Source organism: Lycorma delicatula, chromosome 4 (genome assembly GCF_047948215.1).
Source record: "Lycorma delicatula isolate Av1 chromosome 4, ASM4794821v1, whole genome shotgun sequence".
NCBI classification, from domain to species: Eukaryota; Metazoa; Arthropoda; class Insecta; order Hemiptera; family Fulgoridae; genus Lycorma; species Lycorma delicatula.
The window spans coordinates 211,863,321-211,891,087 of record NC_134458.1 but is presented as its reverse complement, the minus strand read 5'-3'; the positions used below and the strand labels follow the sequence as shown (position 1 = coordinate 211,891,087).

The 27,767-nt window shown below is 29.5% G+C and overlaps 1 protein-coding gene across 1 annotated transcript; it reads right to left on the bottom strand.

Annotated features, from left to right (window-relative positions):
• Positions 1-4,617: 4,617 nt before the first annotated feature.
• Positions 4,618-15,681, bottom strand: mRpL50 (mitochondrial ribosomal protein L50). Its single transcript, XM_075365146.1, is given in 6 exon segments — positions 4,618-4,841; positions 6,006-6,128; positions 10,005-10,213; positions 13,270-13,346; positions 15,534-15,612; positions 15,614-15,681. Coding segments are annotated over 6 exon segments (663 nt in total). The 5' UTR covers positions 15,667-15,681; the 3' UTR covers positions 4,618-4,719.
• Positions 15,682-27,767: the final 12,086 nt, after the last annotated feature.

The window sequence follows — 27,767 nt, the reverse complement described above, 5'->3', positions numbered from 1 at the left end:
AATATTTATTCCAAAATCTCATGATACTAAATAACGTTATTAATACATGAGATTATGAATAACTGCTGGTTTTAGCAGTAATTATTTTAAGCTAATGATGCAGAATAAGGTTGTGAAAATGTTAGTATCATGAAAGTGTTTTGGCTATCATTAATATTATCGTTTGGGGATTTACATTGTTAAATAAACAAGATAGAAAAAAAAAGTTTGAAGTTAAATGCAACAATTACATTTTACATATGAGAGCGTGAAACAATTATGACAAATATACTGGTGTATGAAAAATTTTCTAAATTTGGCTACAGAGATGAACAGCATAGTTTATAAGCATATGAATATAAAATATGCTGAGAGCTAAAGTAATTAGCTATAATATACTTTTAAAAAAGGACCATAATGCTTGGAAATATTTATTGACATATATAAATACATATTCCTAACTGTCTAATCATGTATAGTGCTGTTTAGTTCTTAAGTTTGTACTTTTAATTACTCGAATATATATGTTCATATTATTTGTATTTTACAGATGATCAGCACAAATTTTAAAGCATATGCCCAAAAAAACTTTGTTTTCCATCTGTTTTTTGTTTTGTAAACAGAAATTTTATGATTGAAATATTCTGCTAAGATTCAGTATAAGTACCTAATGCAACATTCTCTAATAAATAACATAATTTTAAGTTTTAAAAATTAAAAATGCCAATTTCAATTTTTCATTTCTTCATATCTTTTAAAAATATTAGTTTAATCAAATTATATTTTAAGTATGAAAACATTAACCACTTTATTTTAAAGTCAGACAGAATTTTGAGTAAGTTTTTATTGTCATTATAAGAAGAAATTCTTGTTTTATTTGGTATTATAGCTCGCTACAGTTTTTTGTTCGATACACCATTTAGGAAAGGATGGGATATTTGTAAAATTAATTGCTGGATGTACAATAATGAATGTATTGGATGTATACTGATGAATAATGTATGTCTAATATTATTATATTATACATACATATAATTTTGATAATTTATATGCACAAAGTTTATTTTATAAAGAGTATTGCTAAATGTGGATACAAATCTTTTTATAGAATTTCTCAATTTTTCTTAAGATATGAATGAGAAGATATGGTTGGTCAGATCGTTACAGCTTTCTCACTATTAGGTAACCTGTAAACTACTGTATAGGTGTATAAAAAAGAATATTGGGGTTTTAATTTGTTATAATATCTCTTGGATGAGGTGTACAATGTTGACTGAAGGCTAGAATCAGAGAGCAAAGAGGGTAGTTTTAGTGTGCATGAGTGTACATTTATTTCCTACCTTTTTTGCTTGAAAGCACCATTAGCAAGAAGATGGCGATTCATGAACAGAAAGCTTTCTGTATTTTGCAGTTTGCTAAATGTCAATCTGCAGTTACTGTTCAACATGCGTTCTGTTGAAAATTAATTGCGATTCTCCAATTAACAATAACATTCATCAATGGTATAATCAGTTTGAAACTACCCCAGACCAAATGTACGAGAGGTTATCTCTAAAGTAAAGATCGTTTCATTGTAAAAATATTTATTCTGAAAACTTTATAAATATTTTTTATTTCACTTAAACTACATACCTTATACTACTTCTCTATATAATTGCCACGTGAACTAAGATGTTTATCGTAGTGATACACCAACTTCAATATAACCTTGTATTCTTCTGTCGCCAGTCCATTTAGCCACTGATTAACAACATTTTTAAGTTCATTGTCATCCACAAATTGCTTGCCACTCAAAAATTCTTTCAATTTCCCAAACAAATAGTAATCAGAAGAAGCTAAGTCTGGACTATATGGTGGGTAATTGTAAATTTCCCATCCAAATGTTTTCAGTAATCACATGTCAGACCCGCAACATGTGGACATGCATTATTGTGCAGCAGGGCGATGCCATCAGTCAGCCACCCACATTTTGAATGGTACACCATAGCTTACATAGATTTTCGCAGTAGGCTTCTGCATTTATACTTGTTCCACATGGCATGAAATCGATCAGCAGTATGCTAAACCGATCCCAAAAGATGGTGGCCATCAGTTTGCGTCCAGATGGCTTGACCTTTGTTCGTCTGGTTGGTGATTGTGGATGACGCCATTCACTTGAATGCCATTTTCTCTCTAGCATGTAATACGAAATCCATGTTTCATCACCAGTAACAATTAAATTGAAAGAATTGAATCACCTTTTTCTGTGTAGCGCATCAAAAATTCCAAAGCAGATCCCATTTGGATTTTTTTTGTAACCTTCCGTTAAGACTTGCAGCACCCAATGTGCATAAACCTTTCTGAAGCCTAAATGGTCATGAACAATGCAACCAATAACTATAGCTCTTGAAAAATCAGGGAAAAGAAGTGCTAGGTCGGAAATCGTTGAGTAATGCTCTTTTCTGATTTTATTGACGCGTTTCAACAAGTCCTCTGTGTTTATCGAGGGCCTCCTTGAATGTTCTTCATCATGCACATTGTTTCTGTTGCTTCTAAACTTTTCACACCATTTTTAGATGTTTCTTTCATTCATTACATTATCACCGTACACAGCAACCTACTGCCTATGAATTTCAGTGGGCTTAACATTTTGATGGTTTAAAAAAACACATGACCACATATTTCACAGTTGGCACAACATCGATTTACCTTTTCATTTTGTAATGTAATAACCCACACGTAATCAAAGATACTACAACACGACAACTTACAGGCAACAATGCAGTGTGCACATTACTAGCGTGGCCATGAACAACACAGGTTCACCAACCTTAAGGAGAGAAATTTCCCAGCGGTCTTTACTGTAGAGATATCCTTGTATATAAAGGGAAGAATATGGGATGATGGAAGGTGTCTGAAGAAAATGTTAAACATGTCAGGGAATCTTGTCTATGTAGTTCTAAAAGAGGACCATAGCAATGTTAGGAGCCATGAACCAGCAATGCCAGTGTGGAATATTTTATGGAAATGTTTACAGCTGTTACAGCCTTTGAAGCGTACCGAGTACAAGGTACTTTTCTGAGCATTACACACTTTTACCAATGTCTGTAAAACTTTTTGAAACATCTTAACTATTTTCAAATTTTCTTAAAAATGTAGCCTATACAGTTTTATTTTTATCAAGTGTGTATATAGAAATTTTTTAACGTTTATTTGAAAGGTTTTTGTTTTAGCAAAATCCAAAAAAAGGTTCTTTTCAAAGCTCAGATTGATTCAATTTACTCTGGCTGATTACAACACGTGAAATCCATTAGCAGGTTATTTCAAATTTTAAAACATTGCTCTTAATAATGTTTGAAATGGATTTTCTTCTAATCAGAAATTAACTTAAATATTTTAAAAAAGCCAATTAGTTCTTATGTGTACAATTGTAATTGGAGCAATATCACAACTTCATAAAAAAGCATGAAAATTGTTAAAATTAGTAATTTGACATTTGGCTGATCCATTTAAAACATCTTGGCACAACAATTAAAAATTATAAGAATTATACTTATGGATGTTATGATTAGCATGGTAAGTGATACTATCAAAGGTGATATAAATACAGTTTTGGTAACTGTTTGGTATCAGATTTGGTAAGGGTTTTGAATTGGAGCTCTGATAATTATTTTTTCAGATTTATCTTAAATGACCTACCTACCAAATGACGTTTATTAAACATTTTTTAATGTAATCAATAATTGTAGAGCTGAATAGCTATATTTTTTATAATTTTGACAGTACATTTATGATACCGCCCTCCGTGGCGTGAGTGGTAGCGTCTCGGCCTTTCATCCGGTCATGGGTTCAAATCCTGGTCAGGCATGGTATTTTCAAACCATGCTACAAATCACTCATCTCATCCTCTGAAGCAATACCTAACTGTGGTCCCAGAGGTTAAAAAAAAAGTACATTTATGATAAACCTTCAAATGTGACTGACCATACATAATATTTCATGGAATAATTATTTATTCCCATTTATTATTATTTAATAAATAATTTTTCCCTTATCTTATTCAAATTCAATTTTTGTGTTCCCTCAGTTAGATAGTACGCTTAAAAAAATAAAAAATGTCTAAGGACAAACGATTTGGCAAGAACAAATTTGTAAGAAACATTTTCCAAAATGAAATTGAAAGTTTCACAATATGTGTGTATCATTGCTATTTAATTAAATTAAAAATGTTTTAGATTTTTCTGGGCTAAAATTCCACGATTACATTAAAAAAATATTCATTATTAGCTTAACTTTTTCTCATTCATCTATTCATTAGGCCGTTAGCATTTACATTGAATCGATTTTAATAAATCCTTAATATATGAAGTCAATATTTTAAAATACATAAAATATAAACAGTGTATCTTCTTCAGAATAGACATTTTTGTTTTAAATTTTATTTAATTTATTTTGTTTGTGATTAAAAGTTCTTTTAAAATCACTATAATTCAGTTATTACTATAAACACAAGTCTGAAATTTTCACTTATTATTATTGGTTCTGAAAAATCCCTCTTCTTGACTCTACTCTACTTATATAGTTTACAGATTCCAATTAGCCAGCTAGTTTCATTAAATGGAATTTTGAGATTGAAAAATCAAAATAAATTTAAAAAACTTAATACATAAACAAGGTTTATTAAAATTATAAATCAACTACCATTTTAATGTAAGTTTTTAACTATATGTGATTTCAAGAAAAAGTTATTTCTTTAATTATTTAAACATCTTTGAAAGGTGAATCTAATTTAAACCCTCTATACTTTTTGCGTGCTCTTAAACCAGTTACTATGGTAGAACTCTCAGGAAAAGCTGTTTTACCTTTGAACATAGTGTCTGTATCTGAAAAAAAGGAATAATTGTATTATTACCAATGTAAAATAAATCGTGCCAAACTTTTTTTTTTGGAAAAAATATACATATGATGTAAATGTTTTAAAAATATAAATGAGAGTAGTGCCAAACAAGACATAAATGATTAAAATCAAAGAAGAGTAAATTTTCAAACAAACTTATTTTCACATAAGCATAGGCTCATTAGAATCATATACAAATAATCTTACGTAGAATTTCAATGAAACTTAATAAACTCATTCTCACACATATAAAAGTCATTGAGAAAAAGAAAATTATCTTAAAATTTCTGATAATTAAAATATCACAAATCATTAAATTTAAATTCTTCTATTGAGCAGAGGTGTAAATTCATCATTGTTTAATACAACTGCCTTAGCTTTTTTAATGGTTGCGACATGTGTAAACTAAATGAGGTTAAACGGGAGTAATCAGAATTGCTTTTTTTGGATTGTAACAGTGTTTGTTATACACCTAGCCCATGCAGTGTATCGAATGAAGATTCTGATCTCAGAACTGAAAATCTCTAGTCATTTCAGAGTAATAGGCATACCAGTATTCGGCCCAGTGAGAAAACAATGAGAAACCACTTCATCCTTGCTTATTAGTCGGTATGATTTGGGATTATCTCCAGAATGACTATGCCAGATTCAGGAGAGACCTGAATCTAATGTACGAGTTAGGAGGTAACCAAGTCATATAAATCATTAAAATCTTAACGTTATATTCTTCAAGGATAAAAAGCATCCTATACCAGGCTCAGTAAAGAATGTGAGGAATGAAGTGATTCCTGCTTCTTTTTTAACTGAGCTTTTGGTGGGTTGCATTTGCATGCCAAACCCACCAAAATGGAGACGATACTAATACAGAAAGCGACTGATATGGTGCCTCCTGCACTATATCAGAGGGAGAAGGGTGATTCATTATACTTTAAATTTCAGAAAATAACACTGAAAGTAACCTTATTTTTAACTAGACCTGAACTAGAATTTGAACTATGTAAGTAAAGAAAATTTTTTAGATCTAAAAATAGCATCAAAACTGATCAATGAATTATAAAGTCATATAGAAAAAAGTATTGCATTATCTGAAAACACTACTTTTTTCTGTTCAGATTACAAATTAATGACAAAATAAGATTTTACAACAAACCTGGATGAAATCTAACATAATCTGGCACAAGATGCAAATTTTCTGGTAGATCTTTCTGCTTTTTCAGTGCATCATAAGGTGCAGTTGTATCAACTGGTGTTTGGTAAAAATTAAATATATCACCTAAAAAATAAAATTAAAAATAAACAGTATTTAGTCGATAACAAATTCCAAATATGTAAAAGTAAACTTTTGTCTTTATATTTCTCAGAACACAAATTTCTTTAACATAACACATAATATGTTTTATTTTTTTTAAATAAGAACTATTTTTTTATTTCTATTTTTCACAATCCAAAAAATGTAATTAGGAAAAAAAAACAATAAAATTAATGAATTGGAATCATGACTCCTAAGGGGGGCAAGAATTATTTTTATTGTTTGCCAAGATGTATCTTGGGAAAATATATAATGAACACAGAAAGTACGTTTACCATTTTCACTTTATTGGTGAAATTTATATTTAACAAACTCACTGCTGCTGCCAAGATATATAAAACAGCAATGATTTTAGTGCCGTTCTGCTGATATGAGATATTTTTCTGGGCTAAATGAAGGCAACGGTAAGCAAATAGTAATGTAAGCTAAATAAGAATATAATACGAGGGTTATTTTTTTTCAAGGTCCGATCGGTCGTGAAATAAAAAATCGGATGAACCTTTGCGCATATGTGGTGCGCAGCGCCTCTAGTATGGCCTTCAATCATGCTGCATCACTTCGTTTAGTTCTGAACACGCAGCTAGCACATAAACATGTCTACAACAATAGCATCTCCCGCCAAGTGTGAAGTGCGTGCGGTAATTCAATTTCTTCAGGCTGAGGGGTGTAATGGAGCTGAAATTCATTGATGAATAAGTAATGTGTACGGTGAAACTTCAATGAGTGACAGCAAAGTGCGACAATGGTACAGGAACTTTAAAGCAGGACGTACAGATGTTCATGATGCAGGTGGGTCAGGGAAGGAAGCAAGTGTCCACCAATGATCTTGTTGAGCGAGTGGATGAGGCAATTCGAGAAAATCGTTGTTCACAATTTCTATATTGAGTGATTCATTTCCTGAAATTTCAAGGTCAGCTCTCTACACCGTTGTGAGTGAGAGACTTCAGTACCACAAACTGTGTGCGAGATAGGTTCCCAAGATGCTGTCCGACAATCACAAAACAATGAGAATGAACGCCTCCCTAACGTTTCTCCAGTCCTACCACAATGAAGGAGAGGATTTTTTTAACAAAATTGTCACAGGGGACGAGACACGGGTCCATTTTGAAACTGAAAAAACAAAACAACAATCCAAACAGTGGATGCATTCTAATTCTCCAGGTAAACCAAAGAAGTTCAAGCGAACCTTCTCCAACAGAAAGTGTATGGCTACTGTGTTCTGGGACCGGAATGGAGTTCTCTTGGTGGAATTCATGGAACATGGCACGACCATCACTGCAGCCTCATACTGTGTGACTCTTCAACGTCTACAAAGGGCAATTCAAAATAAGCGGAGAGGAATGTTGTCATCAGGCATTGTCTTTCTCCATGACAATGCTCGGCCACACACTGCTGCTGTAACAAAGAAGCTCCTGCAGTATTTTCATTGGGAACTGTTTGATCACCCACCATATAGCCTGGACTTGGCTCCATCTGATTTTCACCTCTTTGCTCACATGAAACGCTGGCTAGGAGGACAACATTTTGGCACAGACATCGAGCTGCAGACCAGCGTAGAAACATGGCTGAAAACACAGGCGGCTACATTCTATGACGAGGGTATTGGAAAGTTGGTATCACGCTACGACAAGTGTCTAAATTGGAGTAGCGACTATGTAGAGAAATAGCGTAACTAAGTACTTGTTACAAATAAAAAATTTTTTATTTTCACTGTGGTTTTAATTTCGTGGCCGATTGGACCTTGAAAAAAAATAAACCTAGGAATTACAATCACAAGAGAGAAAAAATATATATAATACCAGTGGAGTAATATTCATAAACTACAATTATCACAAAATTTACAACGGACTTGTAATATCAAAAGGAAAGATGAAATTATTTCATTTAAAAAATATGGCTTTTCAAAATTATAATTACACAAAAAATTTGTAAATTATTCTAAAATTTTGATATGCGCAAATACATTAACATTACTTTTCAATTAAATTAATTTGGCATGATGATTATGATACTGCTTTAGTACAGTGAGTCCGTTAAGTAATAGTGGGTTTTAAATGCTTAGTTTCAGAACAAAGCATTGTAGAGAGAGAAATTATATGTTAAATGAAAGAAAAACAGTTTCTTACTAGTTCAGTAAACTTTGATGTGTGCTACCTTAGTTGTCATACAGATATCAAGACGATAGTCTGTCTCTTGCCAAGAGAATAACCAGCAAAATAGATGAAACTTCTCGCTCGACCCATCGCTGAGGAAATGTTTCATTAAGAAAATCCCGCAAGATGTGGAGAAGCTCTGTCTAATGGGAAAATAGTTCTCCTGTATTTGGGGTGCTACATATCCAGGAAGATGTTCCCTGTTATTGTTTTTTCAGCAAAAAAGAAGGGGACAACAACTGTCTTTGTCCAATAGTGTACCACACATTCACTATCACACTGATGTTCAAAAACAGAATGTGGAGGTTCAGTATCCCATATATGAACATTATGCCGATGTACTTGTCCAAAAGCACGAAACATTACTTCATCACTGAAAATAAACTTGTTTAAAAAAATCATCATCATCCTGCACTAATCTATCCAAAATGTTTTAAGCAAAGTCAAATTATTTCACTTTGTCCTGTAGATAAAGTTGTTGTAACACCTGAATTTTGTATGCAGTGAAACTTAACCATCTTTTTAACACACATGAACAGTTGTTTTAGAAATGCCCAACTGTCTAGAACACTTTTGTAAGGATTTCTTCAAGCTACACAAGAAACTTGATGGCCGTCCTTGACATGTTTGGTTCAGTAGGCTGCCTGTTTCTTCGAGTGGTTTGTACCATCACTGAATGTTATTTTCATGTGTAGGGGTTTTCATTGTACACACAATAGTATTCACACCTAACACATGTAACTGACCAACAAGCCAGAACACACATTGAACCTTTTTCTGCACCATAAAAATGATGAATGAACATGCACATGCTGCTTGCGTGTACTGGAAACACAATGTGCATGCGCTAGCCATAAACATTAAGTGTTTCTCTTTCATTTAACGTACAGTTCATCTCTCTATAATGCTTTGTTCTGAAGTTATAATAATTTAAACCCCAGTAATATTTTACAGACATAGTTTTATATACAATTTTTTTTTTTAGTTTAAGAAATTCTTACTGCACAGTTTTACTATAATTAAATATTAATTTTATAATTTTTTCCATAGGTGCATTAATAAAAAATGCATTGGCAACTTACTAATGTGAACAATGCAAATGAAAAAGGAAATAAATCTAATATTGTAACATGTAAATATTATGTTTAACATAGATACTGAAGAGAAAGAATATTAGCTATCAGTCGGAAAATTACAGTAAAGTTTTATGTTCTAAGTTTTTACATTGCAGTAAAAAAATTTCTAAAGGAATCATCTTATTTAATAAGAGGAATTTAGTGGATCAAATTTGTAGTATATAAATAATTATAGCATGAAATTAAACAGCTCATATGGTATTTATTAAATGTTAACTAAAAGAAAATTTATTTTTAATCAGTACTGATTAAAAAAAAAGGTCACTGTTATATTTAACAAAGAACATGAGTGTTGCATGTTATTTTTTCTAAAAAAGTATCTGATAATAAATTTTTTTTGTAAATATTTATATTTTGGATCATTAAAAAACTGATTTTTTTTTCATTTTTTGAAGAACACATAAAGATACTGAATCCAAGAATTCTGTATTAGTGTTATCATTATGAACCAACTAATAGCAAAAAAAATTCATAATTTTTCAGACATCTTTCAGTCATGACTTTTAATTAAAAATATATGTTAAAAGACAAAAACTTAAAATATAGCATACCAACAGTTTTTATTTCATATAGAAGAGAATTTGGAATTCCATAATTAAATTCCTTGAAACATTCATGTAATAATTTAAATCTTACTTCAGGATTACTTATTTGATAATCAGGTGAATATTCTTTTTCACCAAGAACTTTACTACAAACTGATTCCAATTTTGCATCAACATCTGGTGGTGGTGTATAATCTTTTACCTGACGTAGAAATCTGTAAAAAATAAACCAAATATGATTTTGTAAGATCACATTAATTATAATATTATTAGAAGATAATTATTGCTAATAAATATTAGTATTATTTAGAATATAACTTGTGCATTAAAAACTAACTCTGGTTTTTTCCTTTCTTTTTTAAATAAATTACATCTGTTGAAAAAATACATGACTTATAATTTAAAAAAAAGTTATCTCAAAGTATCTAACACATATTTTATAATTTCATATAAATAAAAAAAAATTAGTTCACTTATCTTTATGTATGTATCTTCGACTTTCAACCAGAAGATTCTCTGTTAAATTTATGGTAAGGCTTGGCATTTTTCTTTAAATGATATCTAAATATTTAAACAAATTTATCTCATCCATAAAAAATAGGAAATTATGAAAACTATTAACTGAGCATCAGCGTGTAGTTATGAGCACAAGTAAATAAACAAATACTGTTATACAGCAAAATTATTTGTTAGATGAATTAGTTTATATAAGATATAGGTTTCATTTGACTAACCAAAAATTCCTTTGTATTAACAGTGTTGCAAGTAGCATTCCTATAGCAGATCCATTTTGAGCAGTTCAGAAACCATTTTATTTTAATATGAGGGATCCAAAATTAAAAAAAAAAAAATGCAGAACAAAAAAAATTAAATAGTACATTATTCTTTATTGTACTCATTTAAGTAATTTATTTTTTAAATTGTGCATTAACAAAAAAGAAAAACTGCAAATTGTTTTTCTAAATATGTAAATTTTTTATTCTGTATGTGGGAAAATGTCATCTTTTAAATATGTTGAGTATGGGACACTGACCTTCGATGTTATGTAGACTACCTGAATATTGCAGCTAATTCTTAAGAGATTTTCTGTTTTTCTATGGTAATTTGGAATGGTTCATTATGTTTTTTGTGAATAATACTTGTATATATTTGTGGCTGAATGCGTAAGATCTGCCCAAAATTATGAGGGTCCGTTATAAATCAAACTTTAGTTATAATTTTTATTCAATTAATATTACATAATTTCCATTAACTTTAAATATCTCTGTCACAGAATAAGCAGTTTCTTATTCCCATCTTGTAGAAAGGGTGGCATGTTTAAAGCCAACTGTGCACGATTGTTTCACTTACATAAATCAGTGTTTATATGGCACTAAATCAGAGCTGTGAGAAGGAAATGTTAGACTGTAAGTTTAACTTGAGTCCCGTTTGTTTGAACACTGAAATGTGCTATCTATTAACGTCATGTGGGGATAAGAAGTAGCGGATTGGGATTCCATGCATTTAAAACGGATAGGTTGTCGTTATTGTGGCTAACTGGTTTAGTATAGTATGCAGCATTTCCTTCCTTATAAATTAAATATAATAACTCTTTACAGTCTCAAAACACTTGGCAAGAACTAGAATTTTGCCAGCAGACAATCATTTTTTACCTTTACACCCACTTCTCTTTCCTTCAACACATATGCCTTTATCTTAGATGTATAAAGATACATCCAGGATTCATTTCATGTAAAAATATGACAAATCACTAATACCTAAACGACCTTAGCCAGAAACATTCACTTGTTAATAAGTAAATACAGAAAATTTGGGTAATATTAAACTAACCCTAGTGTATTATTTTATATTATATATATATATATATATATATATAAACACACACATATTCAAATTCCTCATACATTCACAACAATTCATAATTATTATAGTCTAATTTGTATCCTACTGAATTGAGGTTAGTGTTCATTTCATGGGTTAAAAATGTTGCATTTCTTTTACGAGTTTTGAAAGCAACATTCTTCCACAACATTCCTTTGAAATATTGACAGATTTGAGTGATTATCAGTCAATATATATATATATATATATTAGCATAACAAATTTCCTCTTATTATATTAAATCGCATTATTTATTTGAAGTAAAGCTGTCTTTTAATACAGGTGTACAGAAATTAAACAACCCAATATTTAAAATGCTCAGTTTTCAACATAGATGTCCGAGTAGTTTATGCATTCAAAAATGAAACGTGTATAAAAAAAGCTGTTTATTTATGAAACATTAGTCAATCTGAAGTGTTAGAGTAGAATGTTTTAGTTTCAATGATTTTTTCTAAAGATTTATAAAATAGTGTTTTGGGAGATTAAAGAGAAATTCATTGTATAAATCAAATTTGAATTACCCTGAAAATTATATTAATTAAAATACTTTTTGCTCATTTCAGAGACATAACAGCAAGCTCAAACCAGCATAATAAATACACAATACATTTCTGTGTATGTATGTATATGTATGAGAGAAAAAGAGTATTTTAAAAGGCTGCTTCATAAACCACTAGTACTATTAAATTTAAATTTTTTGATTCATTTTATAAAAACTTTTTTTAAACTTGCATGTCGAATATTTTTAAAAAGGAATCAATAAAACTTGTGAAATATCACTTTTTTGTTCAAGTTAAACTTGGTAAATTATGAAAAGAAACTAAGAAGATAATGGAACCAGGGTCTAATGCACTCTTAAAGGAAAAGCTTGTTTATGATAAAAAAAAATGAGGACATTATTTTAAAAACACATCATTTAAGATATGCTATGGACTTGAAGCAAATTGCTTGCTATGGACTTGTTTTCTGTGCTAGAGAATCACATAGCAAACTGGATACATGAATACTCATACTTACTCTATCTTAATATTGCTAACTAGCAATATTACCTATTATTTGAACTCATCTCCTTACATTTGTTCATACCATTTCATTCTTTTGACAAGTTATCATAACACTTCAAAGCTTTTCAAATAGTCGTATAAGTTATGCTGGCATTCACTCAAACAGTATTATCGAGTGATTATTACATCATTAATATATCTCGTTTCTGGTATATATTAATCAAGAGTTGGTTGTTCAAATCCTTGAATTGATAGCTCACTAAAAACATAGCATTACCTAATTAAATTATTTAAAAGTAATTGGCAAAGTAAAAAGCATTGTATAAATCACATCAACAAAAAAACCATATTGTAAAAAAAATATAATAAATAAAACATGATTTTACCCCCGAGCTTTGATTTTGTCAATAGTAGATGTTATTTCTGCTTGAGGAGTAACAGTAGAATACAATCGTCGTGGCACCTGAAAAATTATAGAAAATGCATACATCAATAAAAAATTAGTTTAAGATGATCATATAAATTGTAGCAGTATGTAACTACCAGTTGTAGTGCTGGTTTTAAACATTTTTCAAGTCTTGCTTACTTAACTATTACCACCATCAACAATTTAATAAAAAATATGTATGTATAAAATTTAACAATCATAGTGTATATCTAGATCAGAATACTGCTGTTGATTGAATTACAGTATACTACAGAGAGATAGACACTTTAAACTGCATTCACTAATACATGATTAGATTAAAAGTTAATTATTACTAACATGTTATTTCTTATTTAGTAGAGAACTGATGATCGATAAAATTATCTCATTATTACTTCACAATATAGGTAAACATTATAAGTATTAAAACAATTTTTATTATATTAGAAAAATTAAATTGTAGATGATGAAATAGTACTGAAAGACATCTCATACAGTCCAACCAAGTTAAGACAGCATGCGAAAAAGTACAGTACATATTACTAAACCACCAGTTGACTCAACAGTCATGTGGTTATAAGTGAATATAATAGCTGCTCATGTGCTACACCAGTTTTCTTTTAACTATTAATTGTAAATATAAAGAATTTGTATTATTATTATTATACCCATTTGTATTCAATATGGGTATTCATAATTAATTTTACATTGTTATATTTATAGTTATCATTATATTTAGTTTACTAGTTCTTTAATTATTTACTTCACTTTCTTTTTACTATTTACTTTTCAATGTAAAACTATAAACTAGGGCAAGTCTGCAAATATGAGAAATCCACACATTCATACCAAAGATAGAAAAATATTATAGGCATTATTAAATAGTTCGATGAAGAGGAAAAAACAGGGGATTATTTCTCTAAATAGATATGTGATCAAGTTCACACAAAATGTTCATTTGGTCATGCAGTACAAATTTTCTTACAGTCTATTTATCATAAAAGACACTATACTAGTATTGCCAGATTCATAGCATACATACATATATGTATAGTTTTATAACTATTTTTGTGATGATATTATTTCATCAGATGAATCATAAAATATGTTTAAAGTCCTGAAAGACTGTAAACAATAGAAAGAAACAAATAAGCATGTTATTTTAGGTTGATTAAAAACTTTTAATATATATTTTGTGATTTGTCTAAAGCAGTAGTGCACTACAAAAGTTCCCAGATAACTGAAAAATAAGGCAGGGAAAGAGAATAATGTATTAAATGTTATTCTATTGCTAGATTGCATTTCAATCAATCTATATAAATTGTAAAATGCAACAGGTCATGTTACAAATATTACTATATATGCTACTAACAAGATTCAGCAAGAGAAGGAATATTTTTTTTAAAAGTACTTGGTAAAATTAGTCATGCATGTATATATATATATATATATATATAAAACTGAGAAGACAAGAGATTTTGGTATAGCTATGAAACTATTCTGCGCTATGGTATAGGAATTGAGGGCTTCAGTTAAGAGTCAATTTACTTTTAAAGTAGCAGTAATTAAATAAACAAGTATGTGATGGAAATGATTAATGTACCCTGTGGAGATAAAAATAAATAATTTCACCAGTGATTTTCAATTCTCATATCATCCTGATCCGAGAATTGGAAATCACACCATAACTACAATACCTAAATTGTCAAATGAGATATAACACTTATTATTTTAATTCAGTTTTATTTCCCCAATAAAAATTATAATTTAAGTCTGAAAGAATATGAGATTCCTTTTGTAATGTCCTAACAAAAATTCCACGAAAACAAAGTAAGTACTTGTAGACAATGATTTACCTAACTTAACTAACCTAAAACTTTTAGACTTGTTTTGACTTACAATAACATTAACAATAATAAGGGTAAATAATACGGTAACAATGAAGTTATATTAACTCTATAATACTTATTGAGTTGATTTAAATAATATTTAAAAAAAAACTACCAACGTAGAATATAACAGAACATTTAAATATACAAATATATATTTTTTTTAAATTTAAGGGTTAACCAGAAATTTCATGTAAAAATCATTATATAAACACAGATAACTAATCGAAAAGGCTCATGAATAAGAATAACTTAAATCATATATACATGCATACAAGCAGTGCAAGCTAAATTTTTAATGATATCTCATTTTTATTTGAATTCGTCTACTTACTTTTGACAACACATGCTTTATGAGAGCTGCCATGACAGTTATTGCTTCACACCACGTGATCGATATTGACCAATAGGATGCGCGGTAGCTCTGCGCTTGTTGTCCTATCCATCCGCCATTTTACAGCCGCCATTGAAAGGTGAAAATCCTCCTCAATGAGCCTTTAATAACATCTAATATTTAGTGGTTTTTAGTTAAGTAAATTGAGTGACTAGTGGTTTAGAGGATACTAACAATCATGGATAAACTATGACGCATCCGAATCATCAAACCAACGGTGCCAGCTTGGAGGATTGCCATACAAACTTCTTTGCACTGGTATGCTAAGTTAGTTTCATAGGCTAGCCTAGTTCAGGTTTGAAAATGTGTCAAACCTGAAGATCATTAGTTTATATTATCATTATTAAAAAGTATTGGGCTGGTTATAAGTGTTATTTCTTAGGGATTTAAGTTAAATTAGATTTGTATCATGTTATTTTTAAATTGTTGTTCCGTACATCTGTCTTAAAGTGTCACGCTTCGCCTATCCCGGTAAGCATAGGCCTCGTCTGTGGTACAAAACATGCCTTTTTACTTGTATTTACTTACTGTTACAGTGTATTTTCAAAATCAGATCGACCAAAAACAGTTTGGTGTTTGTTGGTTTTGGTAGTGTGTTACGCTGTAACTAAGAATGTTTTTGTACTACCAGCTGATGGCAGTTTCTATGACATAGTTTGATATTTAACATTTTATCTCAATTTTCAAAATTTTATTTACAAGTAGAAATCGTTTCTTATAACATTTTAATAATAGTATTGTATTATTTTACTAACAGTATTTGAATATTTTCATCATAAATTTATTTAAATATTTAGTTTGTGGATCTAAATATTGTGATTTACATTAGTTCTTGTTAATATTAATTAATATTTTTGCTTTTATTAATGACTGATAACATGGCTTCTAAAAGTAAAAATTTAGTGTTTTATTTCTTAAATTAACTTAAGAGGTAAAGGTGTGCGTGACATTTTAATGTACTTGTTTTAGTATTCATAGTTAATTTGAAAACTTTTAATTTTAGAATTAAAAACTCTTAAATCAAAATGTCATTCTTCGTTTTTAAAGGCCTTACACTATTCAGAAATACGCCATTTAAATTCTTTTGCAGAAATCTATTGTAGGCAACAGATTTTAAAGTCAGTGCTTGTTATAAGTTTAATGAATTTTTCTGTCTGATATGAATATACTAATGTAATACAGAAATTATATGTGAAGTGAAAATCCCATCTATGCATTAGTTAAAGTATAGTGTTATTCTATTAATGTAGTGTTATTTCTTTCTTTTTTATTGTTAGATAAATTTGAATTTACTTGAATTTTTCCAAATGCCTACACAAAAAAATATGTAATATAATTTAATGTAGTTAATCTAATCTGTCTGTAAAAACTGTCATGCACAATACTTTAAAATTAAAGTACATTTTGGATGTGAATCACAAATGAATGTGTAAGCTACAGTACTTTATCTCATTCGTTTTTAGTGATTATTATTATTAGCAAATTATGGATTTGAAATATATTTCAATTATAGTGGGATAATTTTGTAAAAAAAGTGTTTTAACTTCATTTTTTCAAGATTCAGGTATTTTCTGAATATGTGTAACATAAATTTGTTAAATTGGGGAAAAAGAATTATGTTGCCAAAATGTATCATTTTTTAAAAATTGTGACAATTCTAAGATCACTAATATGGCAATACAGGATAGGATTTAGTCGATTGTAATGCGAAGAGTCTTATTCGTTTAGTGTGGATAATTTTTTTGGGAGCTGCATGTGAAACATTGCAGAATTAATTTTTTTAAAATTACATTACACGTCGTAAAATATTAAAGTTTCACGTGCAATGTTTTTTTATTCCTTTTAGAATTATATTTAGTGGGTCGCCTTGTGGAATGTAGACAATTTTATTAAAGTATTGTAAAGTAGGTCTCCGTTCTTGCTTTACGTTTCGCTTTTTCCACACCGCGCAGTTTGTGCTGCTTCCTAGCGGATTAGCAGTGGAACTTAACGGCCTTTGTTGCCAACTCGTTCATGTGTCTGATTGCTCATTCCTTGTTCGCAGGGGGGCCACAGCGTTGTATCCGCGTGCAGCTGCGGAATAAATATCGGCAACGCTGTGCTCCTGTTGACAGCGCCAATATTTATGTAGTCGTGCTTGCGTACATTGACGCACCATATGGCGGGAGTTTTAATAGTGCGGTATTTATTTAAAATCGTGTTACTTAAACGTTTTTCTCCGTAATCACACCTATAAACGCTTGTAACTTATTTAGATACCTAAATTTAGTAATTAAAGTATGCAAGTTTTTACTTTTTGCTATTAAAAATTGTTTCAGACGGCTTTGTTGCTGCAATTTTTCTGTTTATTATATTAAAAGTCACTTGTATTAAAAAAAAGAAGTAGTTAATTCTAATGTGACTATTCGAAATAGTTTAAAAATATGGAAGTGTTGGTATATTTTTTCGAATCATCATAATATTTTTGTTAAATTTAAAGATTTAACACACGGTAGTTACACCTGTTTTTATAATTCTTTTAACCGTCATTAATGTTAAACGTATCATAAAATGTTTTCAACAGATTCTGACCTTTCTATCAAAATTGAAATAATGTGTTGTATACTTTTTATAATAATATATATTTTCTAAAATGTTCATTCATTTATTTATGTTTGTTTTAATGTTAAACATAATGTCATGCTAAACATTTAGCCTGTTAGGGTCAAAACCCCTGTCTATTGTAAGTCCTTAATCCAGTTCCGAAAGATAGTAAAGAAATCAAAAGTTCAACCCATATCGAAGTTTTCATGACAACAAATTTACATTTTGCTGCAAAAAGCCCCTTTTTATGTAACTGATTGAGTTACCGTTTTATTTAGTTTCACTTTCATAAATATGTATTTTTTCTCTGCATTAATTTCTCGGCCTTTTGTTGCAGAAATAAATTGTCTGCCTGTTTACAGTAATTGGAGAATTTATTTCTTTAAACTATTTATAAACATAAAAAAATCCTTTAGTTTTATTCTTACCGCGTAACTTTAATTCGCTTCTTTTTTCTGCTTGTTGTCTCTGGGGATGGTTCTAATCTCAAGATTTTCTCAGTCTCGTGTGACCTTTACTTTTCTTGTTTTTGATTTTGTATAATATAATTTTAAATATTTTTATTCGAGCGCCCACTTACGTACTGTACATGAACATCGAATGCAGTGTTATAATAAAAGTTACAAGGCTACTCGATGGTACTTAGTAAAACCACCCGTTCTTTCCCGTAGTGGAATATATTTTCCCCCTTTTATTAAATACGAAGAAAAACCGCAGCAATCTATTTGAGCTTATTAAAAAAACATTTTTTTGTATTTCCTGTTTTAAAACAAGAAAAAGAAAATTGTAGTCGATAACATTTTCCAAATAGAAGGTAGTGGGGGTGGGAAGGGGAGAGCTGTTGGAAGAGAATATTTCGTATTGCCTTTCTCTTCGATAAATAAAAATACTCTTCCAAATTTTTATCTCATTGTACCTAAATCTGTTGCGATGAAAATTAAAATCATAACTCAGAAATGCGCTTCGAATTGATTTTAAAGTTTTATTCGTTTTTATTTTTAAAAAAAGTCAATGTTTCCAAACGCGTAATACTTGGAGCGATTCCCTGTAGAGAAGAAAAACTTTGGAAATTCATCACTAATTAAAAATGTAAATCTAATAATTTATAGGTAGTATATTAGTATAATTGTCCTCGTTAATTAATTTATGAAAGTATTCCCTGCACCTGTACTTTATAAACTCGGGTGTATGGGGAAAAATTCAGTAAGAACTATAGGGATGCTATTTCCAGTTCTTTTGCGACGAAAATATTTCGTAAGTTACAAACGACCCCTAGGTTTGTTTCGTAATTTAATTGAAAGTAGTACTAATACGGATCTGAAGTTTAGAGTTTGAAAAAAGATGAATTTTGAAGTCGGTCTTGTCAATTAAGATTGTCGGTCGAACCGGAAAATCAACAGTAGAACGTCTTACCAAATAAATAGTAATCGATTGAATCGTAGAGAGATTGCACCTCTTACGTAATGGAACGTGAAGAAACCGTATACAGTATACTTAGAGTGTTTGATATTTTTGATACATCAAAAAAAAGTTTTTAATATTTAATTTAATTTTTTTTTTTTCATTGCGTGCGATACTGTATGACTTTTGGTAGCTTGGCCTTTGTTCGATTCCTCTTATTTTTTACTTTTTTTTGGTTATTTTTTCGTAGAATTTATAATATTTATCTATTTCATTGTAATAAAAATTACCTATATAGTTTTTAAAAATAATATTAATTTATTTATTTTACACGAGGTATCTTATTGTTTTCGACCGGTTGGATTATGTTCAGTTCATAAAATATAAACAATCGGTTACGACCTTGGGGTTTCGCTTGTATAATGTTAGCGAATGAGAAATCGTTGGTTTTTATCGCCTTACAGGTGATTTGTCTTATAAATTCAATTAGATGTATTTAAAATGCGAAAGGATAAAATTAAATGTTATCCTTTATCAGGAGTTTAGTAAAAATTACTTAATCCTTTCTGTAATTATTTTCGTTTATCTAGAATTTTATTATATAATTGAGAAAGTGCCGGGAGCTTGTCGAAATTAAATAGTAGATGCTACTTATTTTGGATATATTAACGTTTTCTGGTACATGCGTCCAAAAAGAATGGCTCACCACTCAATAGTAAACACTGTTGCTTTTTTTTTGGCCGGGTTTAGTCGTTAAACGTTCTATCCGTTTCATTGAAAATTTATATGAATTGTCTTGCGGACGTCTTGTGCTGAGCTGATTTTACGATAAAAATTTTCACCTTCAAACAAGATTAAAATCGCCTGCCCACCCATTTTATTGAAAACGACAGCAACGATTTCTTATTTTGCAATAAGTTTCCTTATTATATTCGGCCGGTATAACAACTCGAAAAATTCACCGATCGTGAAAACTTGTTTTCCGAAATTACATTCTTAAATAAAATTTTTAACTGGAAATTTCTGTAGGTGTTAAATCTAGTACGTATAAAAATCTGTAGATAAGAATAGGTAATTAGTGTATATTATGACGAAAAGGTAAATCGTCGCTCGAATAACCTGTTAATTTAAAAACCGTAATATTGATTTTTACTTTTAACATGTCGGTTATCGAGGGGAATCGGAATGTCGCTCGTACGATGGTGTTTTTATTTTTCATCTAGAGTATATGTATTTAAAAATCGGTTAGTCGGTGTGAAAAATCGAAGTGGGGCTCTAACTCGAAGCGATTCCTGCAATTTATTGGTATTTTTCATATTCTTTACCTCTCTCATTCAATCGACTCTTTTTGCGCAAAGCATAAAGAACATAAGAGTGACATGTCGTGAAGGGAAATATTTTTATCGGTACAACAGTACTAAGAAACTGTAATTATTCGTACCGCATACAAATAATGGTAATGAAATTATGCGGTGAAATGATTTCATAAAAAAAAAAAAGAAAAAAGTGAAGACATTAATTGCCTTACATAAGAGTATGTTTTAAGTATACGTTAATAAACAAGTTTGCTGAAAATTCAGGTTTATCTAATAATTAGTGTTATTTAAAAGCTTATCGACAGAATAAAATAATTTCTTCAAAATGAAATATTTTAATTTGATTTTAAATAAATTCATCAGATGTCATTTTAGATCGTTTAATTTCTTAAAAATAGAAACGAAAGCGTAATTAAGATCCTACTCGAAGGTCGCGTTATCGCATGCATGCTCTGTGTCTTTTGATTACGTAATTCTTAACGTATTTTTCCCAAAATATTATTATTCGCCGCGATTTTTAATTATAATTCTACGATGAATGAATATAACGAACATTAGCGCGATATTGAATTTTGGTTAATTCTTATCGCTTTTATTAAGTTTAATTTACAGTTATATAAAAATTTTTTAGGTGATATTTATCTTTATAAGAAAATCGGTAATTAATTAGTAAATTATATTCGAACGTATAGATTAAGTAACGGATACGGCTTTAAGCTGTGTATAAACAATAGCGATTTCTTTGGTTCACTTTAAATTGGATGTACATTCAGATTAATGTCGTTCGAATCGCTAGATTTTTTTAACTGAAACTTTTAATTTTAAAAATGTAACGTTAGCGGTAAGAAAAATATTTGGCTAGTTTTCTTGCTAACCTTGATAGTCCGTGTTTTGTGTTCTTATATGTAAATACAAACTAAACTTAGTAAGATAATTCTGTTTTATTTTGGTAATCGGGCATATGTGTATCTTTGTGTGTATGTATAATTTTTCTGACACATACTGCTAGGTGAAATATATGTATTAACGTATTTATGCCAATATTTTTTGAGATTCTATTGATAGGCTGGATAATATACAATTAGGTTATTACGTCCCAAACTTTATTAAATTATTTTGAAATAATCTTCATAAGGTTATATGTGTAATTATTTTTTTTATAGCGTAAATTTACATCCGCGTATATATTTTTCTCTTAGGTCAATAAGTTTCTTGTTCTCGATCTGAATCATATTTACTTATGTCATGTGTTAGTCATAAATTCGTAATTTATTGTATTTTCTTCTTTTAATTTGTTTTTTTCTGTTGCGTGTTGCACTGGATGGAAATGATTGTTATTTTACATAAAATGATAATTATATAAGGCTTGATAATATTATTCAGTTCGCTGTACATTGTTGCATCTTAATCGTTATTAAATTGTTTTAAAGTAATATCGATTTGGGTATATTTATAACTTTATATATATATTTTTTTTTCGTATTAATTTCATAAATGTTTCTTGTTCTCGATTTGAATCATGACTAATGGAATAAAATTACGTTTGACTAGAACTTCTAAAAAACGGATTTCTTCTAATTAAATTTTTACGTTATTCTAAACTACATTACTGTTATATGAAAAACGACCCTTTGATTAAATAAAATTTATTCTCGATTAGATTTACGGCTGAATGATAAAGAGATAGGTTATTAACTTTCTCCGAGGTAAAGACTTAATTTTCTTATTTTAGGTAAACGATATTGTATTTCAGGTTAACAGTACCGTGTACTATTGTGCGCGGCAGTAATGCGTATAGCTTTGTTTTTCCGCTTTAAAAATAAATCTTTTCCTCGAAACGAATTTGGCGAGTATTATTTCGCGTTAGGACAATTAATGTCTTTCGTCATAAAAGAAATCATTCCCCTAAAAATTTCCATTCCGAAAAATTGATTTTGGAATGGCTGTCGTTAAAACGGAACGTCAGAAAAAAATATTTACATAAATTATCGATAAAACTGTGTGTGCCTAAATATATTTGAACTTATTTTTCGTACGAAGCATTTTTTAATATTTAAATTTTGAAATTGCATTTAACGAAAAATTTAGACGAAAAACAAGGGTACTTTTAGGCTGCAATTTATCCTAATTCACTAGTGTTTTCTTCAGATAAATAAATTTCAAAATAACGCAAATACGGAAAAAGTTTAATTTTTTCCTTCAAACTGTTTGTATATGTAACTTTTTAAAGATAAGTTTTTCAATTTTCATGAAGGATATTGTAGTAGTACTTGTTTATAACGGCACTGATTAATTAGTTTACAGGTTTTTTTTGTATTTTTAAATTTTTTGTACTATAACACGGTTTTTTTTTAAAGTTGCGTGTATTATGGTTTCTTTAAGGTTGATCTTAACGTTTTACGCGGAAATATAAAACCTTTCCTCTGTTAATTTGCAAAAAACTGTTCTTTATATTTTTTTTGCTAGATTTCTGCAGTTCTTAAATTATTTTTCCTTTATTCCATGTTACGATAACTTTTTTTAAGGGCAGAACGGAAAATTGGGAGTTCTCGAAATCCTATCTTGTTTAATTTAATTAAAAGTTTACGAATTTGTTAATTTTTCTTTTATTGTAATAAGGTTTTGCTACAGGAAAATGGTTACAAAGATCTTTTTCAATACCGTAAAATTTACGAAAAAGGGTAGGAGTGTTGGTTTTTTTAATAGTATAAAAGAAATCAAATTATTATAATACAAAAATAAATCCCCCTTTTTGCCTTCAGCCCGACCCACCATATAATTTTTTTATTTATTTATTTATTTTTTTTTATGACTATAGTCATAAGTAATAACTAAATAATGGTTATCGAGCCAAGAATTTTTACTTAATGTTATCATACGTTGTGCCTATTAATTGCGTCATTTAATTATTTATGTATTTGATATTATAAATCTGTAATGGAAGCAGCGACGGTTTGTATATATATCTCGCTCTCGGTTGTGACTTGACCTCGGCTCTTCCTCTACGAAGAGTTAGTATGTTGTGGAAGGTTTATCGGAGTCGAGATGACCTTGTAAGCTGTATACAGTATCTGTAGATATACCTATTCGGTAACCTTGAACGTTAATAATATAATCGGCTGGATGTACTGCTACTGTTGATCGTTAAAATGCTATTTAACTATTAGCAAAATTGATATGTGTCTTTTTCTTTTTTAAACGGTCCGTCATATTAATGCAGCACGTTTAATTATTTATTTACGATCGTAACAAAATTTACAATCTTATTTTAGCTGTAAAATATATAAATCTATTGAACCTTTTTCGTTTTGCAACGCACCGATGTAAAAATTATAACATTGCTAACAACTTAAAAATAATTTTGCTTGCTATGCAAAGTAAGACACGCAGTCAGTAGAAAGAAAATGTCGATAGAAAAAAATTATATAATAAACTAAAAATTATTTTACAGCGAACTAATTAATTTTGTCTTATCAAAGATTAGTAATAAAATATAATTTTTTTTATTATTAAATACTACGTGATTGTTTAAAATTTCTCTATAAAATTCAAAAATTTATTACATCTAGGATATATTCCGGCTTCGGTAATAAATTAATGGACCTCTAAAATCATTGTTCTGAATTTCAGAACATTTTTGTTTCGGTTCTTCTGGTTCTGTAATAATTATGTTCAGACATATATTTTTCCACGTAACATCAAACTATGATCTTTCATAAAGATCGATAGTTTCCGGTAAACCAAAATCATTGCACAAATCTTTGTTTATAAGAAAGCTTCTAGACTTATTACACAAATAATACTAAGCGAGTTTTTAGAAGCTATATATTCAGTGAAATTTGCCTGTATAATATTGCCGTAAACAATTATTACTATTAACTCGTAAAACATTTCAAATATTGCACTAAATTTGTAAAATTATTAGTAGTTTTCTTATGTGTAAATCAAATTTCAATATAATAAGCCGAGGTGATTTACAGTCTGATACGTCTAGCTTTATTCATTGTTTATCACAAATAACTAAATTTCCGACAATATTGCAGTCTGTTTATTTATGTGAAATTAAATGATCTACTAAAATGTAGAGCTTTGGTTTTATCATAACTTAGTGTTAAGTTGTGTGTACCTTCTTTTCAAAACCACAGTGTATACTCATATATATTCTTATACTTTATGTTGAACGTTTTTTAATTTGCGATTCTTGGAATTTTTGAAATTGTAAATCTTTTGAATTCCTTGTTAATTCTAACGAGTATTTATCGTTAGAATTTTAAATATTTATTTACAGTTTTGCTAATGATGCGAACTTGTTAATAAAATCTGTTATATTTCGGTTAGATCTATTAAAAATCGTTGCTAAAATTGTAACACTTTTTTTTTAGCTATTGCATATTAAGCTGTTTTGTTTCAATGCAGGTACCTTTTTTTATTACACATTTTATATTTGTGCACTAGTAATCGTGAAATGCAACCAAATAATTTTTTTTACATTAAATTTTTTTGAGTTTGCTCCTGGGTGCTCGAGATGAAGTTCTTTCCAACCAAAAAATAGATCATTTCTAGATAGAGCATTTGCTAAATTTAATTTTTCTATTTTTAAGTATTAAATCGTTATTAAAGGATGATCATACATCTCGCTCTCTCTCTCTCACTCTCTCTCTCTCTCTCTCTCTCTCTCTCTCTCTCTCTCTCTCTGTCTCTCTCTCTCTCTGTGTGTGTGTGTGTGTATGTATCCGCCCACACACACACATGCATACACAATAGGATTTTTTTATATTTATTTCTGTACTAAAATATTTTACCTTAGCCCCAGTGGCTATACAGCTTGGTGGAATGTTTTTTGTTGTTTATCTTCAAGGTCAAAATCGTGATAAGGCTGCTGATAATAAGCTTTGTTTGTATAAATCTTTTTTTAATTTCTTGCAGTATAATAAAAAATCCATTTCGGCACGCCGTAAGGCAGAGGTAGATTTCACCGGTGCTGAGTAGGGGATAAAAAAGATTTCCACCGTAAAGTTAAGAAAAACTTCAAATTTACTGAATACGACAAGTCCCATCTTACAATTCCAGCAACATTTTGGTCATCCCTTGCCGTAAGAGTTGGTCATATCAAAAATTGTTTCGGACAAAAGTTTTAGGTAATGTTTAGAGGACTAATGATCACTTTAAACCGATTCGATACTATACCTATTAAGGGAAGTATGATTTTCTTGTCTTCGAAACTTCATTTTTTCCACCCCCTGGGTCAATGGTTGGTGATATCGAAAACATTTACTTAACATAAGTTTTAGGCCCTTATCCAAAGAATAGTAAGAACTTAAACGAATTCGATATTTTACTTAAGAAAGTTATAGCGATATTTTTTTTTTTCGAAAAAGCCCCCTCCCCATTTCCATCCCCTTGGTCCGATTTTGCCCATTAACGAACTCGACCGAGATTTTGGGTCGTTATATTTTATGATCAATTTGAAAAAATTTGGCGCAAAATTACGGTAGTTATCGTGTCCATAAGAAAGTGAAATATATATAAAATGTATAGATAAACTTTTACTGACGGTGGTTTTGGGGTCTGGGGGATGTGAAACGTGAAGATATGTCGAAATTTTCCTGAAGTCGAGTCATGGTACCCATTAACAATAGGTAGCTTTCTTATGAAATCTACCAAAAGGTATATAAACTATTATTTGTATAAATAAATGAGGTTTGTGATCGGTCCGGCTAAAAAAAATTATAACGTTTATTGAAATATATTTAAAATATTTTCTTTTTGTTTTAAGTTCACCGACATATTTATTTAATATTGGTATTTTATGACCTTGAATTTGTTATATTAAAATAGTATATCAATACGATTTATTGTTTGTTGTTTTTTTGTTCGATTCGAAGTCAAGTAATATCGATTGATTAATTTTTATAATTTTATTTATCTAGACTTAATAATACTGTTTAATCATGTATCGTGTGTAATTTAATTTCCACTAGTATATGTTGTTTTTTTTTTGTGCAACGTATACGTTCTGAAAGTTAAAACGAACGGTTAATGTAATTTTTTCATTGCTTTTTATTCCAGACGGGTGATCAGTCGTTTCAATTACTATAACATAAGAAATGTAGCTATGTATGTATTCGTATGTTTATATTCTTTTATTTCATGACATCCGTATTTTCATTTTCCACAAAAATTCTTTTAAAAAAATGTTTCGAAGGAAACAAAAACGTTTTAAAAAATGATTAATTCGACCCCTTAATTAACGTCCTAGAAATTTCAATACAACCTCGTTTCACCGGGGTAGCTGAAATCCGACTGAAATTTTTTACTAGCCGTAACTCGTAAACGAAGCATTTTGGGACATATGTTTATATGCACTTTTTCCATTATTTTCAGAAGTAGAATAAGTTATGTAAGTCCGGGGAGAACTTCTTGATGCACTCTGTGTATGTATATATTTCAGATCCATGAAATATATATGTGATTGTATTATGTGTATATTTCACTTTAAGTTCATGTTTACAATCCATCAGTATTGCAATTGAAATAATGGTTGTTCATTACATCTTCTCATAAAGATGTATTAAAAGTGTCAAAGAAATTGCGATACAAATATGTTGTATTTTTAAAAATTTTACGTTATTAATTTGTTAACGTAAAAAATTGAAAAAAGACCGACTGAAACATATCTGAAGTATGTGATGTCACTTTAAATTTGTTTACGAGCACACAAAGCCATTTTCCGACGGATAATATGTAAAGTTTTTACGACCTAGTAAATAACATTAAAGCTAAAATCAAAATCCCGATATATTTATTTAATAAATATGTTGCTTTTAAACTAATAAACGCGAGAATAAAAATAGTTCCGAAACGAAGGTACATA